General features: G+C 33.7%; 1 protein-coding gene across 1 annotated transcript in view; it reads left to right on the forward strand.

Annotated features, from left to right (window-relative positions):
- The first annotated feature begins 1,919 nt into the window (after positions 1–1,919).
- The window catches only part of LOC145252470 (proteasome assembly chaperone 4-like), a 167,734-nt gene continuing 150,418 nt past the window's right edge, over positions 1,920–19,235 (forward strand). Inside the window, exon 1 of the mRNA XM_080111894.1 lies at positions 1,920–2,220. Within this exon, the coding sequence (XP_079968020.1) occupies positions 2,050–2,220 (171 nt within the window). The 5' untranslated portion in view covers positions 1,920–2,049. The remainder of the gene's footprint in view (positions 2,221–19,235) is intronic.

Genomic DNA, 19,235 nt, shown 5'->3' on the forward strand with positions numbered 1-19,235 from the left:
GCAGCAAATACTAAGGGACTATTTTGTTATGTCCATGACAACTGTTGGCAAGCATTTTATTTTATTTTATTATTTTTTTTTAATAATAATAAAAATAAAACAAATTAATAATAAAAAAAAGCATGTTTGCCTTATTTATTATGTCTGTAATTGTTTAACTACCATGGTGACAAGGGTGTCGTTTTATATGAATGACCGACCCCTCCCCCTTTTTCATTCATCCGACACTTGTTTTTTTAACTCCTGTTTTAGTCGTCTAAATGTCTGTCATTATAACCAAGACAACTTATTTGTTTCTATTTAATTTACTTGCCTTCTCTCGGGGCCAGAGTTAGACACAAAGTCGGTTTTGTAATGTGAGGGAAAATCCAATACTCCCCCGTCCCCAAAGGTTCCTATTTAGTATTTTGCCTCCCCACGAGGGCAAAGTTAGACACCATGGTCGTTGGATTTGGGTAAAGATAAAAATTGCCCCAGTCTATAAAGATTTCTCATTCGGTGACTCAGAACAGATGCTACACTTTGCGATATATATATTTGCATAAAATATTTGAAAAATTACAATTCGATAATCAAAAGTATGGGGAGAGAATAACGGGTGTCATTGGTCATCCTGGTCTCAAATACTTAAAATTGTCTGTCACCACAATACCACATTCACTCCAGGAGCTGTTAAACTACAGTTAAGCAGATACTGCACTTTACTCCTAGCCAAAAGGCTTTAGATAGCAGACATTAAACGCGCCAATTTCATTGTACACGCCGAAATAAAAACTAGGCAGGAAAATATAGTCGCCATCTTTATAAACAAATCGAGCTAGCTAAAAAAACAAAAGAAACGCTGACTCAAGTTTATAAGTTTTTAAGCTTTATCTCCAAGAGCTGAACTCATTAAGTATTATATTATTTTCTAAACTGCTGCTTTTGGTCTTTGGTCAAAATGTAGTATCTGTTCTGTCAGAGGGAGGAGAAATACTGCTAGACAAAGGATTTTTTTCTCTAATCGAGAGTGCTCCTTTTAAAGGAAGCTGGAGTTTCTCCCCATTAAAATGTCTTAACTTTGCCCTCATGGGGAAGAGCAAGATTTATTTTACCTTTCTCTTCCCGCGATGTGGCAAAGGGCAGGTTTAACGGGGAGGAAACCAATCTCCCCAAAGGATGGCTCCAAACGTTGTTCTGATTGGAGCCGTAAGAATCGCCCTGTAGAGGCGCCCTAGGTTATCGGCAACAAACATATCTCTTCTTTCGAAAGAGAAGGTAATGCCTGGGAGAATTATCTCCTTTTCTGAATCGTACAAAACTATAATTCAGTCTCACACATGAGGGGCATGCTTTTGAACGTTAATTCGAGCCAGACTTCGTTACCAAATTATAAACTTCAAATTCAGTTTCAAATGACGAACGCCGCAATACGAATATTTTTTTAAGGGATGGGATGGGGTCTGGCTAGAATTATATTAATAAATATAAAAAAAAAAAAAAAAAAACGTCCATGGGATGTATATCTGGTTATTTATCGAATTGAAAAAAGAAAAAGAAATTTTGTTCGCGCTTAAACTATGTTCACAAAATCTACAGCTCAGAAAGGGTTAAACTAATTCTAAAAGCAAAAGAAATTCGAAAAAGAAAAAAAAAAGTAATCTAATCTTGGCCGATGTAACCTCTAATTTCAATGTTTAAAATGCGAAACAAAAAATCTGTTTGTAAATTTCAAGGCTACTTTTACCGGCGTCTATCGTACGACTCAGAAATTAAAATAAAATATGAACAAATTATCATTATTATTATTATTATTATTATTATTATCAATAAGTACATTTTAAATGCAAGTGTTTATAATTACCAATTCAATATAGTTTGAGCAAAAAAAGGGGGGAAATAAGAACGATTATAATGAAAACATTTTATTGCACTTCTCGACATCCGTAGATAGAAATGGGTAACCGCGATCATTGACCTCTCTTTTGAAACAATCGCGTAAATAGAAAAAAGGAAGTCGTAAATATTAGGTATTTTGTTTACGGGTTTTCTCAAATAATTTCTCGCCTTATGGATGCGGATAAAAATGTGGAATGCTCTATAGGCATCCATCAATTTACGGGCAAATTTTTGGACACAACCGTGCACTTTCAAGTGATAAAAATGTCGAATAGTTTCCACGTGTGGTGTGGCAACTCACCCCTTCTTTCGAATATGGCTGTCGCAATGAAAACGAAATATGTGAGTAAATGACTGCAACTTTTATATATATATATATATATATATATATATATATATATATATATATATATATATATATATATATAATTAAAATATTGAAAATGCATTCGATTAACGGCGTTAACGTTAATATTCGAAGGGCTAGTCATGTTTATAATTTGTTTAAATCGTTTTGGATGGGTCTCCCTATAGTTTTCCCTTATTTTATTTTATTTATTATTTATTTATAAATATGACCACTTCTGAGTGTGTAATTCTCGTATATATGCGTGATTAACACATGTAATTTTATTTCCTATTTACTAAATGCAATAGCGTAAAATTATAGATAAAAAATTCATACTATTTGGATTCATAGTGATATTTTCACAACGTTTCGGTCGATGTAACCCCCGACCTTCTTCAGAAACGGTGTATATTGTCGAACTCGGGAATGTTTCTGTCGAACTCGGGAATTTGGACAGAATTTCAAACAGAACCCTTTATTTATTTCACGGGGGTAGCATGCTCTTGTTCCGTCAGCCATGACTAGATAGCGATCCTAAGTAATTCGCAACGAAAGAAGAAGGTCGTAGGTTACATCGACCGAAACGTTGTGAAAATAACACTCATGATAAGAACAGTAGTCCGAATAATCCAAATAATATACATAACCAATCCTCCTCCTCATCTAAAAAATTCAGAAACATACAAAATCTTTAAAAGATTTTTTTTAATTACGAAATGAAATCCACCGGAATGCATTTCCGTTTCTATTTAAGTCAGACATTTTAATCGTTTGTTAATGAAAGAACAAAGAATGTGACATTTTGCAGTATAGACAACAAAACGAAAGTGGTCAAAAAGTCACAGTGACATTTATTAAGAGGGTTTCTACCAGTATTTTAGTTGATTGTCGATTTTTTAGGCGATTATCGAAGCTCCTCAGATGGCCGTCTTATGTCAGCCATTTTTTTTTGGGGGGGGGGCTTTTCTAACTTAAAACTCGGCACTACATATGTTTCAAAGTAAATAAACGCTTTAAAATAAGTTAAAAAAAAAACATATCCAGGTAGATAGAAGAGTCTTTTGTTCTGAATGATCATGCGTGACACTTCGAATTTGGAAGGAATTAAGAAGCTTTTACACTATCGAATAGAAAGTCATTTAAACTGATTTTCAAATTAGCAAATTTCGAAATCTTAGAAGCTTTTCACATCCAATACTTTTTTTTATAGATAGAGATTAAAACGGCGGACCTGAAAGAGCTTTCCCCCTTGCCGTAAAATTATTGTCGTCTATAACAGACTTTCGTATTAGCAGGAAAATTTTTAAAAAAGTTTATTTAATGAATTAACGTTGGGGATCAATTTTAAATTATAACGTTCTATTAAATTTTTCTTTTACACGATAAAAATAGCTTAATACGGAGAATTTAGCTTATTGACCGAAAAGTGGGGTATTAATTTAATAGAAGGTTATCATTAAAGAGTGATCCCCCACGATAAAAGTCATTAAATAAACTTAAAAAAAAAAACTTTTTTTCCTGCTAATATAAAAGTTAAGTATGCTAACGGCGATCATCCGCATAAAAAATTAAAAAAAAAAAAACATTAAAAGGAATTAATTTTATGGTCCGCCATTAAAACCTCAACGTATAAACAGCTAGTTAATAAAACAGTTCTACGTATAGGCGAGAGAAACTAAACACTCGAATGCTTATTTTTAAGGTTGAATTTTCCTTGGTTTAAATATGTGGATGACGTAATAAAGAAGCAATGTGACGTCATAAAGGATGAACGGTAATTGCCAAAATCTGTTGACATGTTTGTTTGAAAGGAGTCGCACAGCAGCCGTAATGGCTGACTTGCCGATGCTTTTTATCAACTAATGTTTATTAACTTTGACACTGGTTGATTTAATCATGTCTTTACAAGAACTCCATGATTTTATAAAAGCAGAATAGGTTGTGATGTCATCATAGACCTCTCTCTCTCTCTCTCTCTCTCTCTCTCTCTCTCTCAATAGACCCCACTGTGGGGTTTCACCCTCTTTCTTTTTTCTCCTCTCCAATACGCTCTTTTCTGTCAAATCCCTTCTTTTCGCCATTACAAAGCATGATGAAAAATATTTTTAAAAATTACTTGGCGAATATACCCGATGAACCAAGTGCAAGAGAGATACAGACAATGGCACTTAATAGGACTGTTAAAATCTTTAAAAGATCTCTTGGAATGTCTGCGATGTCGGGTGAATGTTTGACATCCGCTGGGGCGCTGGGCTGGGGCGCTGGATACCCCGTCCCCCAAAAAATAAGATAAGATTTTTTTTTTAAATAATTAATAATTAATTTACAGTTTAAATGTTTTTATTAATTAAAGTATTTATAAAATTATTAACCGTTTTATTTATTTTTTGTTAATCTTAAAAATTTTGTATTGAAAGTCTTGTAACACCTGAACAGAATTTTCGATGGGCGTCTCAGATTTCTTTCTTTCTTTTCTTTTTTTTTTTTTGAATTTTAACGGATTGTCGTAAACAATCGTAAAACGCGGAAATGACAAAAAAAAAAAAAAAATGGCTTCGAAAATATATTTAATTTAATAATAAAAAAAAATAGTAAAACATTTTTTTTTTAAATTTTTAACCCGCCAAAATTGTAAAATACTGTTTTGCCTCTTTTTTTTTTTTTTTTTTGTGCGTGTGTGTTTCTTTTGAAAAGAATCTTTTCTTTTGAATTTATCCTAAAAAATTTCCTGACTTTTAACTAAAAAAAAAAAAAAAAAAAAAAAAAAAAAAAAACATAAACTTGAGTTATGAGGCAAAATAAGAAAGGTCGGTAATCCAAGTTAATGTTAACTCACAGTTATAAACTGGAGTTATCGTCCTTCCTTGGCTAGCCTCTTTCTCGACTTTATTTTCAATAGAGATGTCGACTATATTATTCTGGACGAGTTTTCATTTCGGCGTTTTGCGTGTAGGGTGAAACTTATTATTGCGTGATGTTTGAGTGTTTACTTTAATTTAAACATTGGTTCGAGTTTTAAAAAAGTTATTTCGGAATGATATAAAATTCCATTTCACTTTAAATAATTTAGGTGACTTAAATAGGAATTAACCCGAAAATCACACGAATGATTTAAAAATTAACCTAATCTCATTATTTGAAAATTAATTTTTCGGTTATATTTGAATTTCGTGGGGTTTAATTTAAATTTTAAAATTGTAAGTAACGGCGAGAAACACACACACAAGTTCTCACATAATTTTTTAATATCAAGATTAAACCCTCCTCCCGGGCAACGCCGAAAGTTGATAATTAAAACAATTTGATTTGAAAAAAACAAATTAAATTAAATGAACACTTGAATTTATTTTTAGCAAAAATGTTTATAAATCTTAGCGTTCTTTTTCTTTTTTTACTGAGCGGTTTTAAAACATTATAGCGAAAAAAAAAAAAACGGCTTTATTATGGCATAAAATAAAAATAATTTATTTTTAAAAAATTATATAAAAGAAATTCATAATTATTAATATTTTTTATTTATTTGTTATCCCCCCCCACTCATTTTTCGCTTGAAACAAGGCATGTTGGCGCCTGGACTTAAGGGGTTACTTTTTGGGATTGTGTCCAATGGGGGACTATGGGAGTTGAGCAGCAAGATGTCTGTTCACATTACATTTAAATTTCTGCAACTTAGTACAGCTAGGGAAGCAGAAAACGAAGAGGGAATTCCAAAGTCTACTGGTCCAACGGAAAAAAAAAACTATTAGCGTAGGTTTTCTGACATCTAGGGACATCAGCAGTGGGATTTTACTGCTTGTCGGGTTAATTGGGAGTATATATGTCGAGGGGGTACAAGTGCTATATATATATATATATATATATATATATATATATATATATATTTATATATATATTATTTCTGTGGAAATCTCCTTCATTTCCTTATAATATATAGCAATCCATATTTAAGAAGCTCACTGTAATTACAGACATATATATATATATATATATTGAATGATAAAAGTCTATATTCCAAAGTTTATGATGTTGACCATCTTATAATTTATTACATTTATTACAATTCAGTTGACACAATTCTTGACAGTATCTGTTTCATAGCACAAAATCTATCACTTAATTATCAATATCAATCAGAGAATACATTTTGCCCTTAACTCATCAGAAAAAATAGCAACAATGAATCCATCAAAAGGAAATAAAGTGCGTTTGACATGATTAAAAATCCGAAAATTGAAAGAGAAGCTGTAAATATCTTATAATATGTTTACATTACGCCATTTTCCCAATAATGTATTGATGACGAGGTATCCTTTTCATCAAATGTGTATGCCCATAAAATTTATTTTTAAATTTCATTTGGATACTTCCTATATAAAATTTTTCTTCTCTTGGATTTTCTTCTGGAAATATTTTTTCCTGGTATACTACTGGAATTAAAATTCATTATTTAAAGGACATTCATCAGGTATTCAACAATTGCAATAGTTAATAACATTATTTTCCTTTATATTACTAGTTTCGTTGTACAAGCATTTAAAATTGTCGTATACTCTTGAACATTCAATATGTTATTGCTATACATCAATAAAATTTACCTTTTTATTTTTTTATATCTAATGTAATGATGAAAATAATGAAAATAAAAAATGTGATCAGACTTTGGTGATTTCCAGAAAGTGGCAGCGAACATTTTGGATTATTGCCCTAACAAAACACGATTTGAACAAAATCTCATATTGAAATAAAAACGTTTTTAAATACACAAAAATATGCATTTATGTTTGGTAACAGTTATTTGGTGAATGACAAAGACAATTCATACAAAAAATATTTAAAAAGCTTTGTTTAAAATGCCAAGTAAAAAACTGTAACAACGAGAGAAAAGTCAGTATTTTTAAGTAAAATCTGAAAGGAAAGAGTCACTGTTTCTCATGAGCAGGAGTAATTGTATGCATGTGTAATTTATCTGGAAGTAGTTTAATCAGAATTGTTTGTTGTGTAGCGTTGCTTTAGGAAATGACGGACAAGTGTTTGTGTGGAAGTTTTAGACTGACCGATTGATTGTCCATTGTGTCCTAACGAATAATCGGCTTCAAAAACAATTTTTTAATTAAACGTGGGTGTATTATTCTGAATTTCTGATTTTTTGAAATCTGATTTAAGTGACCAATCTAAATTATTTTATCAAATAAAATATTTTCTGCTGCAGCTACCAGCGGTGTAGAATTCCACTATACTCTCTCATCAGTTCAATTTTTATGGGAATAAAAATCAAAGAAGCTCTTCCCTTGAATGGTTAAGCTTTTGAATTTCTCCCCTCTTTTCTGCTTCCTTGACTGTACTAACACACAAAAGTTTAAATGTAATGTGAACAGATATCTTGCTTAATTGGAATTCATTTTTGAGATGAGCATTATATATATTAATTTATTTTTATTTTGGACTATTATTCTCATCTTTATTAGTTGTGAGACGACAACAACTATGGATGGCAGTGATTGCTGAGAATGCAGTTAGGAGATTTGAAGTTCCTATCCGTCGCGGTTACCACTTGACGAAGGCCAGAGGAATAGTTGGCCGAAACGTCGGTAAAAACAACAACCAATAAAGATGAAAACAACAACAACTAATAAAGATGAGAATAATAGTCCGAAATAAAAATAAATTAATAAACATCTTGCTCCTCAACTCCCCATAGTCTGCTGTTAGGTATAATCACAAATAGTAGCCTTTTATGTTTCAAGTGGCAATATGCCTTGTTTGGGGTGAAAAAAGGTATAAAAAAATTAATTATGATGGTGTTTCTTTCAAAATTTTCGATTTTATTTTATAAAGAAAAAAATGTTTTTATGTTGTTACTATTTTTTTTGACAAAATATTTTTTTTTACTTTTCGTGTTGGGGAAAATGTTAGAATTTTACATAGTTTGTATATTTTTATATAATTTAATATATAATTGTGTATAGTTTTTTATTTTTATATGATTTAATATATAATTGTACATAGTTTTTATATTTTTATATGATTTAATATATAATTTTACATAGTTTTTATATTTTTATATGATTTAATATATAATTGTACATAGTTTTTATATTTTTATATGATTTAATATATAAGTGTACATAGTTTTTATATTTTTATATAATTTAATATATAATTGTGCATAGTTTTTATATTTTTATATGATTTAATATATAATTGTACATAGTTTTTATATTTTTATATGATTTAATATATAATTTCACATAGTTTTTATATTTTTATATGATTTAATATATAATTGTACATAGTTTTTATATTTTTATATGATTTAATATATAATTTCACAAAGTTTTTATATTTTCGAAGTCAATGTATCAGATTTCGGTTTGTTTTGTCATCTTGCTTTGCATTTTTTATTGGTTTGTTAACCGATACTAATTTTAGTTTGTCAATTAAAACTTACTAAAACTTGTATATTTCAAAAGAGAAGCATTTTTCTTTTCTGCACATAGCTTCATAAGGACTTTCATTAAAAGGCTTGTAATGTTTTTTTGTTTTTTTTACCTTGTCTCCACATACAAAGACATATTTTCTTGTGTCTAAGTTGGGATGAAATATGTATCATGTTGTGTTGTTTATTCTAAATTGGAAGCATAGTTATTTGCTTCTGTCAAATTTGTTTTTGCGTAAAATTGGCTGGAAGACGTAATATTTTTATGTACACCATTTTGGTTGATATGCGTTGAATGTTTCATTTAAATTAGATCATAATCATGGAAGAAAGAAAAGTAGATTTTCACTCCATCTAGCAGGGTTCGATTAATTTGCTTGTTAGACTTCCAATTGTATTTGGAATCTTTCAACCAAACCATTGGAACAAGGATAATAGGTAGTGGTCTTGATATTATTTATGCCTATCACTTGCATTTGCTCGTTCTATAAAGCTGATTAGTATTGAGGCCTTGTTGATTGTAATTTACAGTGGCACTCTGTAGTATGTGATCAAAATATTTACAAGGATTTTGGTGATGTTTTTTAATTTATTTATTTAGAAGGAAATCATCACTTATCAAGACCCAAAGGCCACTCGAGTTTAATGAGTGTATGATGATCACTGAGAGATTAGTGTAGTGATCGTTAGTGGTGGAAATTGTGTAGAATTTGATAATCTAAGGAGATAGCTCAACAAGAACTTGTTTACATTGGATTTGAAAACAACCAAGTTGTAGTCAGCAGAACAGTTCCACAAGCATGCAGTTCTAGAAAGAAGCTTTTTTTCATGGAATTTGCATTTAAATTTTTGGGAGAAATTGTTGATAGTGGTTGTAGCTAGACAGGTGCTTTTTGTGAAAGTTTGGCAGGAGTGGGACCGTAAATTGAAGCTCAGCCAAACACTTGCCACGAAAATAATGATACAGCAGAGACAGGCTTGCGACGTCTCTTCTGTGGAAAAGAGGTTGCAGGGAAGAGAAAAAAGCATTACCTACTAGATTCAGAGACGGTTTTGAACTCTGTCAAAGTAAGATATGGTGCCCTGAGCAACTCATGCCCAGATGTGGTAACAATAATCCATTTAAGGACGTATTTGGCTCATATACAGGTTGGTGAGATACCTTCTGGAGCAGTAGAAGGATGCAACCATTTTTCCAGCAACCTTGACAAGATTTGATGTAAGCCTTCCATTTTCAGGTTACGAGTGAAGGTCAGTCCCAGAACCTTGTCGAAGCAGGGTACTTCTTTGAAATGAGAACCATTCATATCAATTGGGACCAAGTGGGCATTTCTTTTATTTAGCATCTGCTGCAAGCCAACGAATAAAACAAGTATTACTATTAGTATATAAATGTTTCTATTGGACAAAGGCAAAGTTTTGTCAGTATAAATATTGAGAGAAGCATCTAATCAAGGGGCAAAAATTTTCCAAAATTACGTTTGGTTCTAACTGTGTATTTTCATCTGCTGATAAAAATTTTCAAGACAAAAATTACTTTCTTTGCAACAGTTTAAATACTTTAACATTTCGGCAGTAAAATTAATGCATTCTTTTTTCTTTGACAACTATTTAGAAAAGATTAAAATGGTTGATATTTTTGTAGAAATTGAAATTTATTCTGGTGAATTTAATTTTGTAATTAAATTATTTTTAAAGTAAGATTTTTAAAATTCTATTTTTGTACTTTCTTCAATTACATTTTTAATTCCAGTAAATAATCGATCAATAGCAAATATAGTTTTACGTAAATTATGTACGACAAATTAAAGCGCAACAAAAGGGATAATTACTTGTTGCTGATTCAACCAATCTCGACCCATCATTTGGCAAACTCTGATGTCTATCACCATTAAAACAATCTGAAACAATCAAAAAAGGGGGGACTCTCTAAATGAATAGCAATTGTTTGATATGAAGGGTTTCCCCAACATTGATTGTGTTTCTGGAGGTCCCGGCCGGAAAGCCAGGCGGCCTATTTCACTCCGATTAGTTTCGCTTTTATACAAAGAAGACGGACAAACATGTGGAAGGACGGAATAGAGGGAATTTTATAAAAGTCGATTAAAATAAATGTAGAGACGACGTCTGTTTGCGAATCGTAGATATTATAATCTAGGGAGTATATAAAAAGTTCTACAAAAATAGTAACGTGGTCGAGACCCCCCCCCCCCCCCCGAAAAAAATGTGTGCGCCACTTTTGCCTTTTTTATATATAGATTATATATTATGAGGTATAATTTGGCCGGTGGACTAATGCGCAGAAAAAAATAAAAATAAATAAATAATGTCGTTCATCAAATTCCATCTGTGTTTATTTACTATAATTTAGTTAGTTGATATTTGGGCTTGATGATTTTAAAAATATTGTTTCTTCTCTTATAGATAAAAAAGTAGAATTTTTATAGGGGAATATTTTATGTTACACCGGTGTAACATAAAATATTCCCTTGTAAAAATTATTTTTTATCTATAAGAGAAGAAAGACCATGTTTAAGATTGGATTTTTTTTCAATTTTCGATACTCATCGGATGAATTTCTGTACAAAACATATCTAAGAACACTGTCAGACATATAAATTATCTTTCTGTTAAATTTGCAAAAGATAGGCTCAGCCGTTTTGGAACCTATGAGGAAGGAACTCACACACACACACTCACTCACTAAGTGATTTTTATATAATAATAGAGATTTCAGTCGTATCGCAATAAAGATTTCAGATACTTTGTGCTGCGGACCCAAATCACTTGAATCGTGATAGAAATCAGTTTGCTCAAATGACGAGCCCAAGTTGCTTGAATAGTGAATCAGCAGTAGCCAGTAGTCATGCATTAATTTGTCATGAATACAAAAAAATAATGATTAAATGTGTAATTATCAAAAATGACGGGTGCACGAGAAATACACATACATGAGTAATGGTCACATAATTTTATTATTAATGAAAATTTTGCAAATCAACAAAACTTTTTTTATTTTCAATGGATGCATCGTAGCATACATGCTTTGTTTATAAACATCACAGAATCTAAACACGCCTTTTGCAAAAGTGCAAGCGTTAAAAACATGCACCAAACACCTGAAAAAAACGTGATGGAAAATTGCTGGCTACTCCTGTTACATTCTTTAGAAAAACAAAAATTGCTGGCTACTCCTGTTACATTCTTTAACAAAACAAAATTGCTGGCTACTCCTGTTACATTCTTTATTAAAACAAAAATTGCTGGCTACTCCTGTTACATTCTTTAGCAAAACAAAATGGCTGGCTACTCCTGTTACATTCTTTAGAAAAAAAAATTACTGGCTACTCCTGTTACATTCTTTAGAAAAACAAAATTGCTGGCTACTCCTGTTACATTCTTTAGCAAAAACAGTTCCCTAGGATTGTACAACAAATGCTAACAGCCCACTCGGGAACGCTGACCATGCAGTGATAATGGTAGAAATCGCCCTAAATTCTAGACCCAAAACTGAAGAGCCAGTGCTCAAAACGAGATATTATAAAAAGGCTGACTGGGAAGCCATCAGAGATCTTATCAGAGATGCCCCATGGGGAAAATATTTTTTCTCTTCCTGCCGAACAGTGCACAAATGAGACCACTGAATGGTTCAAAAGAGCAATGGAAGCACATGTTCCCATGCGGAAATTTTATAGCAAGCCCCACTCTCCCCAATGGTTTACTTCAACTTGCGCAACTGCCATTGCTCAAAGGCAGCATGCATACCGCAGATTTAACCGACATAAGTCCAGTTCAAACAAACAGAAGTACATAGAAGCTAGAAATAACGTTAAGAAAGAAATAGCGACAGCCAAGAGAGAATTTACTGAAACCACTAAAAAACGCATCGAAGCACAAAACTTAGGAACTCGTGACTTCTGGAAAATCTACAACAGTGTAGTAAATAATGGGCAATCAACAATTCCCCCACTAACCAAAAATCACGAGGTTGTTTGCTCAGCAACCGACAAAGCTAATATGCTTGCCACCCGGTTTGCCTCGAACTCCACACTGGACCCTTCCAACCACCCCCTGCCTGACTTTCCTTTGCGGATAGATGCCACGCTAGACGATCTAAAAATCACCCCTACTCAGGTACATGCTATCATAAAAAATCTTGACACTTCAAAAGCATGTGGACCTGATCTCATCCCAGCTGTGCTATTAAAAAAGTGCTCAGCCGAAGTAGCTCCAGTTCTCTCCAAACTCTACAACAAATGCCTTAATGAATCATGCTTTCCGGGCTGTTGGAAAACTGCTTCTGTGGTACCAGTATTCAAGAATTCTGGCGGAAGAACTGACCTTCAAATTATCGCCCCATTAGCCTCCTCCCACTTTTCGCCAAAATATTTGAGACCATAATTAATCATGCTCTAGTCCGGCACCTTACAGATGCTAAACTTCTGACTGACAAACAATATGGATTTAGACAAGCCCGTTCCACAGCTGACATCCTCGTTGTAATCTCTGAACGTATATACCATTCACTGGACAAAACTGGGGAGGGCAGAGCGGTAGCTCTAGATATATTTAAGGCTTTTGACAGGGTATGGCACAAGAGTCTCCTCAGGAAAATTAAATCATACGGTATCACTGGTAGAATACTTAACATAATTAAATCCTTCTTAGATAAGAGAAAAATCCAGGTTGTCCTCGACAGTCGAACATCTAAACTGTGATATAAATGTGGGAGTGCCTCAGGGGTCTATTCTTGGACCTCTATTGTTCCTGATATTTTTTAATGACCTCCCCGACAAAACTGCCCCTGAGATGGGTATATATGCTGATGACACTACACTCTATAACAGGCATGACAGGAAAACAAATGAATGCATATCTAAAAAAATGGCAAAAACACTAACGGATGACCTCCAATCTGTAGTGGAATGGGGACATAAATGGATGGTCAAATTCAATGCTGCCAAGACTAAACCGGTTTCCTTCAATAACTACAAGAAACCTTCTCTGCCACCAATAGCAATGGCCAGTGACTCCCTGTCTGAGAGTATATCTTTCAAACTGCTTGGCCTAACATTCACAGGAAACATGAGCTGGAACAATTATATTGAAAACATTGCCAGGACCGCTGCAAAAAAGATAGGCTCTCTCTACCGTGCTAGAAAACTACTGACACCTGAAAGTATCCTGTACCTCTATAAGGCCACCATTCGCCCATGTATGGAGTATTGTTGTCACATCTGGGCTGGTGCGTCTACTACTAGTCTTTCGCTCCTAGACAAGGTTCAAAAAAGAGTCGCCAATCTGATAGGCCCTGAACTGGCATCTAAGCTTCAGCCTCTGTCCCATCGATGAAACGTTGCATCCCTCTGCTTGTTCTACAAGTATTTTAATGGTGAATGCTCTGACGAACTGCAGACACTTGTGCCCCCACGACGCAGACACCCTCGACAAACCCGACAGGCAGCTAAATCCCACCCCCACACAGTAGAGATCCCTAGATGTAAAAGATCTTTCTACTCCAGTAGTTTCTTCCCCAGAACCGCTAGACTCTGGAATTCCATTCCAGGATCCTGCTTCCCTAACTATACTGACATGCAGAAGTTCAAGTGTAACGTGAACCGACATCTTGCTGCCCAAATCCCTACATAGTGCCCCAGTAGCTGCTGACCCTGATAGTAGCCTCCTACACCTGATTGGCAATGTGCCTTGTTTGGGGTAAAAAAAAAAAAAAAAAAATAGAAATTTTGCAACTGCCCACACACTTTGGCATTGCATGTTGTTTTTCTTACATTGGACCAAAATAACTGACCTTAATGATTGACCGCGTTTTACATATATACAGTCAACCAACACCTAAGAGATGATGAAATTCACTATGAAATAATTTTCATTTTTCAATTTAAAATCAATTTGTATTATTTGAATTCATTGAACTACTGTTCTCAACTTGAACGTCATTTCTAGGTTTCGGTCGATGTAACCTCCAACTTTTTTTCGGATGTATTTTGTCAAACTCCGGAATGTTTCTATCGAACTTGAAAATTTGAATGGAATTTTGAACAGAACCTTTTATTTTCCTCACAGAGCGTGCTCTTGTTGTTCTGTCAGCCATGACTGGATAGAGGTCTTAAATAATTCGCAATTGTATTTTTTCAATCGCCCACATTGAGAATTGAATCTTCAACCTTCAGGAGAATATCACTTTTACAATTGATTTTTCCAATTGCTTTAATTACTTAGGACCTCTATCCAGTCATGGCTGACACAACAAGAGCATCCTACCTCCATGAAGTAAATAAAGGGCTCCGTTCAAAATTCTGGAGTTTGACAGAAACATTCCCGAGTTTGACAAAGTACACCTGAAAAAGGTTGGAGGTTACACCGACTGAAATTTTGTGAAAATGACACTCAAGATGAGAACAGTAGTCCGAAGATACCAAATAATATGAATAACCAATCCTCATCTCAAAAATTCAGAAACGTTAAAATGAATTCTCTTCAAAGAAAATAACTTTATTTCGTTGATTTGTGACGAGAGATGTTTGCACTTCAGAACATCCAGAGTGTCTTCCCTTTTTTGTTTGGCAGCTATTCGCAAGAACATCCAGCGTGTCTTTCCTTTTTCAGCTGCAAAACATATGGACATTTATGCTCATGCATAATTTGCAAGTGATGGGAACCATCCACTTAAAAGACGGTTCACAATAACGATGCGATAGATGAGAAATCTGAATTTGAAGCAAGCAGGCAATCGAGAAATTTCAGAAAAGAATGTTGCTATGTTGTGCAACAAACACAAACTATTTTGGTAGAAATGGAAAGCCATTTTGATCTGAAATTATTCCCGAATTGACAGGATTGCAGCTGTGGTTGACTCGATCGAAAAGATAGAGTAAGTGAAAAACATATTAGAACTGAAGTCGTTTGATTGTGTCACTCAACCGTGGAAATGTTTGTGGTTTGGTTATAACTAACCAAATATGAAAAATTAGATACAACGCTAATTAAAGAAGTTTCAGAAGATTAAAACGCGTGTTTCATCAGTGGTTGCAGCTGCTGCTGCTACTGGATTTGGCTGTTGTCGGGAGGTAGTCAAAACAGTTCTGCGTCGGCATGACTGCTGCTGCTGAGTTGAGTTGGGCCGCTGACAGAGAGATTTTTGTTACCTGATGAGCCGGGTTGGTCTGCCTCTGGTTGGAATAACGCGTATTTATACTCATCCGGCGGACGTAGTTGTAGACATCATGGCTTTGCAGCATTCCTTGTGGTTTTTTGTTCTTGATTTATGTTTGTTTTTATATCTTTAAAGTGCTGTAGGGAGTCATCTGTTTGGAGGTTTATATTCATGTGTCATATCAAATTGAAACTGGGAAAGTTGTGAATATTATTCTAGCGGGAATTGTGCTATTCAGAGTTCCACAGGATAATTATTCACGTCGAAGTGCTTGTCGAAAGGGCTATCGGCTGTGGTTTTGAATGGGGATCCTTTTTTAATGAGCGATTTCTTTTGATTAAAACCGCGATAGGCTCACCAACTATCACATGCTGCAGCCTCAACTGGTTTGTAAGAGGTTGCATGCAAAGGGGAGACCACTCATGCATGTTGTTATCAGTGGAATATATTAGAGATTTCCAAGCAAAAAAGTTTAAGGCAAAGCATTTTCATTGGCAAATTCCCCAGTTCACACCACACCATGCTTGACTTTTCGACTCTAAATTTTATTTTTGTGCACAAAACTATTGGTCTTGTCGAAGCCCAATATTGTGGCAACTACACTATCTGGAAATATTCAATTTCTGATTTGTACAGAAATTGGTATCATGGTCACAATCCATGTCCCAATTATACAATAAAACAAACCCTGAATTAAAAAAATTTTTTTTATATAAAGGAGTTTTCACTTATCAAGGCCTGGAGGCCACTCGGGGAGTATATGGTAGTCAATGGGACAATATTATAGTAATCGAAATTTGGTAAATGGATTACTTAAGAGGATGGCTAATCAAGAACTTGTTTACGTTGGACTTGAAGATGGCCATATTGTAGTCAGCTGGAAAGCAGGCAAACGAAAGAGAGTTCCACAAGCATGTAGTTCTAAGAAAGAAACTTTGTTCATGGAATCCGTGTTTAGGTTTAGGCATAGATAAAAAGTGGGGGAAATTATTGATAGTGGTTTCAGATAGACAAGTGTTTTTCATGAAAGTTTGGCAAGGAGGGACCATAGATTGAGGCTCAGACAAGCACTTGCCATGAAAATAATGATAAAGCATAGACAGGCACGCAACGTTTCTTCTGTGGGAAAGACATTGCAGGGAAAAGAACAGGGCATCCCCCACTACGAAGTCTATTTTGAACTCTGTCAAGGCAGGAGAAGGTCTTTCTAACAGCTCTTGCTCAGCATCAACAAAGTAAATTTTAGTACACAACTTGATGAGTTATAGGGAGTATGGCTGAGTTATAAGGGAGTATGGATTGCAGCTTGGTTAATGGTCAGTGCCTCAGGCACTGGCAAATCTAGATAAGATTTCTGAATATCAAACGAGTTGAGAAAAAAGAGGATGGGTAAAGCATAATATACAATGGAGGAGTTTGTCCCTTCAAGTTCCTGATATCTTTGTCTAAATAAAGATAAAGTGTTTTGTGAATTGAACACTGTTGATGCATTCATGGGGATCGATGTGGAGAAACTGCAAAGAATGGAAGAAGCAGGTTATGAATCTGTCTCAGCTTTCGGAAGGTACAGCTGCAGATTCACATTAAGTGGGATCACTGTGGCCATACCAGACTTGTTTTTAACGGATGAAGATATTGTCTAATCAGATTACGATCCGACCTGGCATCCTTAATAGTCTGTTCTCTGCTCAAAACTGTTGGCAAAGGATGAGACAGTAAGTACAGTAAGCCGTATTCCTGTCTGTCTGTTTGTTCACATGACGTCATGTTATGACGTCATACATGAGGTCATAACATATAGGGAGGGAGGCAAAAATGAAAGTAATGATTCCCCGGACAATGCGAGGGCAGACTGCTAAAGATAAAATACACAATATATCATAAAATGAATTTCCGTGGCAACAGGATATGTGAAAAAGGAAAAAGAAACAAATTAAACACAGGAATAAATCATAAAAACGAAAGCTTTACCAGTTATATTCATATTAATGGACGTCTTTTATTCATGTATTGAACACTGTTGAAGTAAATATTGCACCACAGATAATGTACATACTATAATATCTCTACCTCTACTATTATATAAAAGTCACTTTGTGTGTGTGTGTGTGTTTGTGTGTTTCTCATAGGTTCCGAAACGGCTGAGCCTATCTTTTACAAATTTCACACAAAGCTAATTTATATTTCTGTCAGTGTTCTTAAATATGTTTTGTACAGAAATGCATCCGATAAGTATCGAAAATCGAAATAATCCGATTTTAAAAATAGTTTTTCTTCTCTCATAGATAAAAATAATTTTTACAAGGGAATATTTCACGTTACACCGGTAGTAACCTTGGCCGGTATAACATAAAATATTCACCTGTAAAAATTCTTCTTTTTTTATCTATAAGAGAAGAAAGACTATTTTAAGATCGTCAAGCCCAAATATCAGCTGACATGATAGTGTAAACAAACACAGACGGAATTAAATGAGCAACATTATTATTATTATTATTATTATTATTATTATTATTATTATTATTAAATTTTCTTTTTTTGCAAATTAGTCCACCGGGCAAATTATTCCTCGTAATATATAACATTCAATAGCGGATTGATTCTATAATAATACATACGCAATTTGCATAAATTAAAATATCATGCTTAAGCGTACTGTATGACCGGGTAACGCCGGGTGTTCAGCTAGTTTGATAATGTTAGTATTTGTAGAAATATATATATAGTACAAAAAAGTGACCCGTTGGAACATCTGTTGAGCTCAGGTTGGGTTATTTTAATTTGCAATGCAAGTTAATTAAAAAAAATAATAAAAACAAAATCGAAAATTTGTACTTCTACTTGCCATATCCAACCTCTCTCCTTCTTTCTCTCGAGCTATGAGTTAAATAGTATCAATACCTGTAGTGATATGCCATATTGTTTGATGCATGACAAATTAAGGCACGACAAATATACGACAAATGACTCCTGCCGATTCTCTATTTGTATAATATTTAAGCACGTCATTCGAGCGAGGACAAGAAGCAACCGATTTTAATTTAGACGGATTGTTTTGTTTTGTTTGTTTGTTTTTTCGCTAAAAATCTTTGTAAAAAAAAATAAACGATTAAAAAAATACAAATAAAACATAAAATATACTTGCTTAAAAGAAACAAATATTTGTTTATTTTTTAAATCATAATCTTTTTCATATTTTTTTTTTTTGTTGCTTTTTTGTTTACACAATATTTTTTCTTTTTGTGTTTGACCGGTTTTTTTTTTAGTGGAAAAAAAAAAATGTTTAAAATAAATAAAAAAATAATGCGTTACTCAATTCTGGATACCTTCGGAGTTTTCTAAAAATCCAGTAGTCAATTTTTACTTTCCACGACTTTTTACAGATTTTCGGGTATGCT

Source organism: Euprymna scolopes, chromosome 29, assembly GCF_053919585.1.
Source record: "Euprymna scolopes isolate OS-2025 chromosome 29, ASM5391958v1, whole genome shotgun sequence".
Classification (NCBI taxonomy): domain Eukaryota; kingdom Metazoa; phylum Mollusca; class Cephalopoda; order Sepiida; family Sepiolidae; genus Euprymna; species Euprymna scolopes.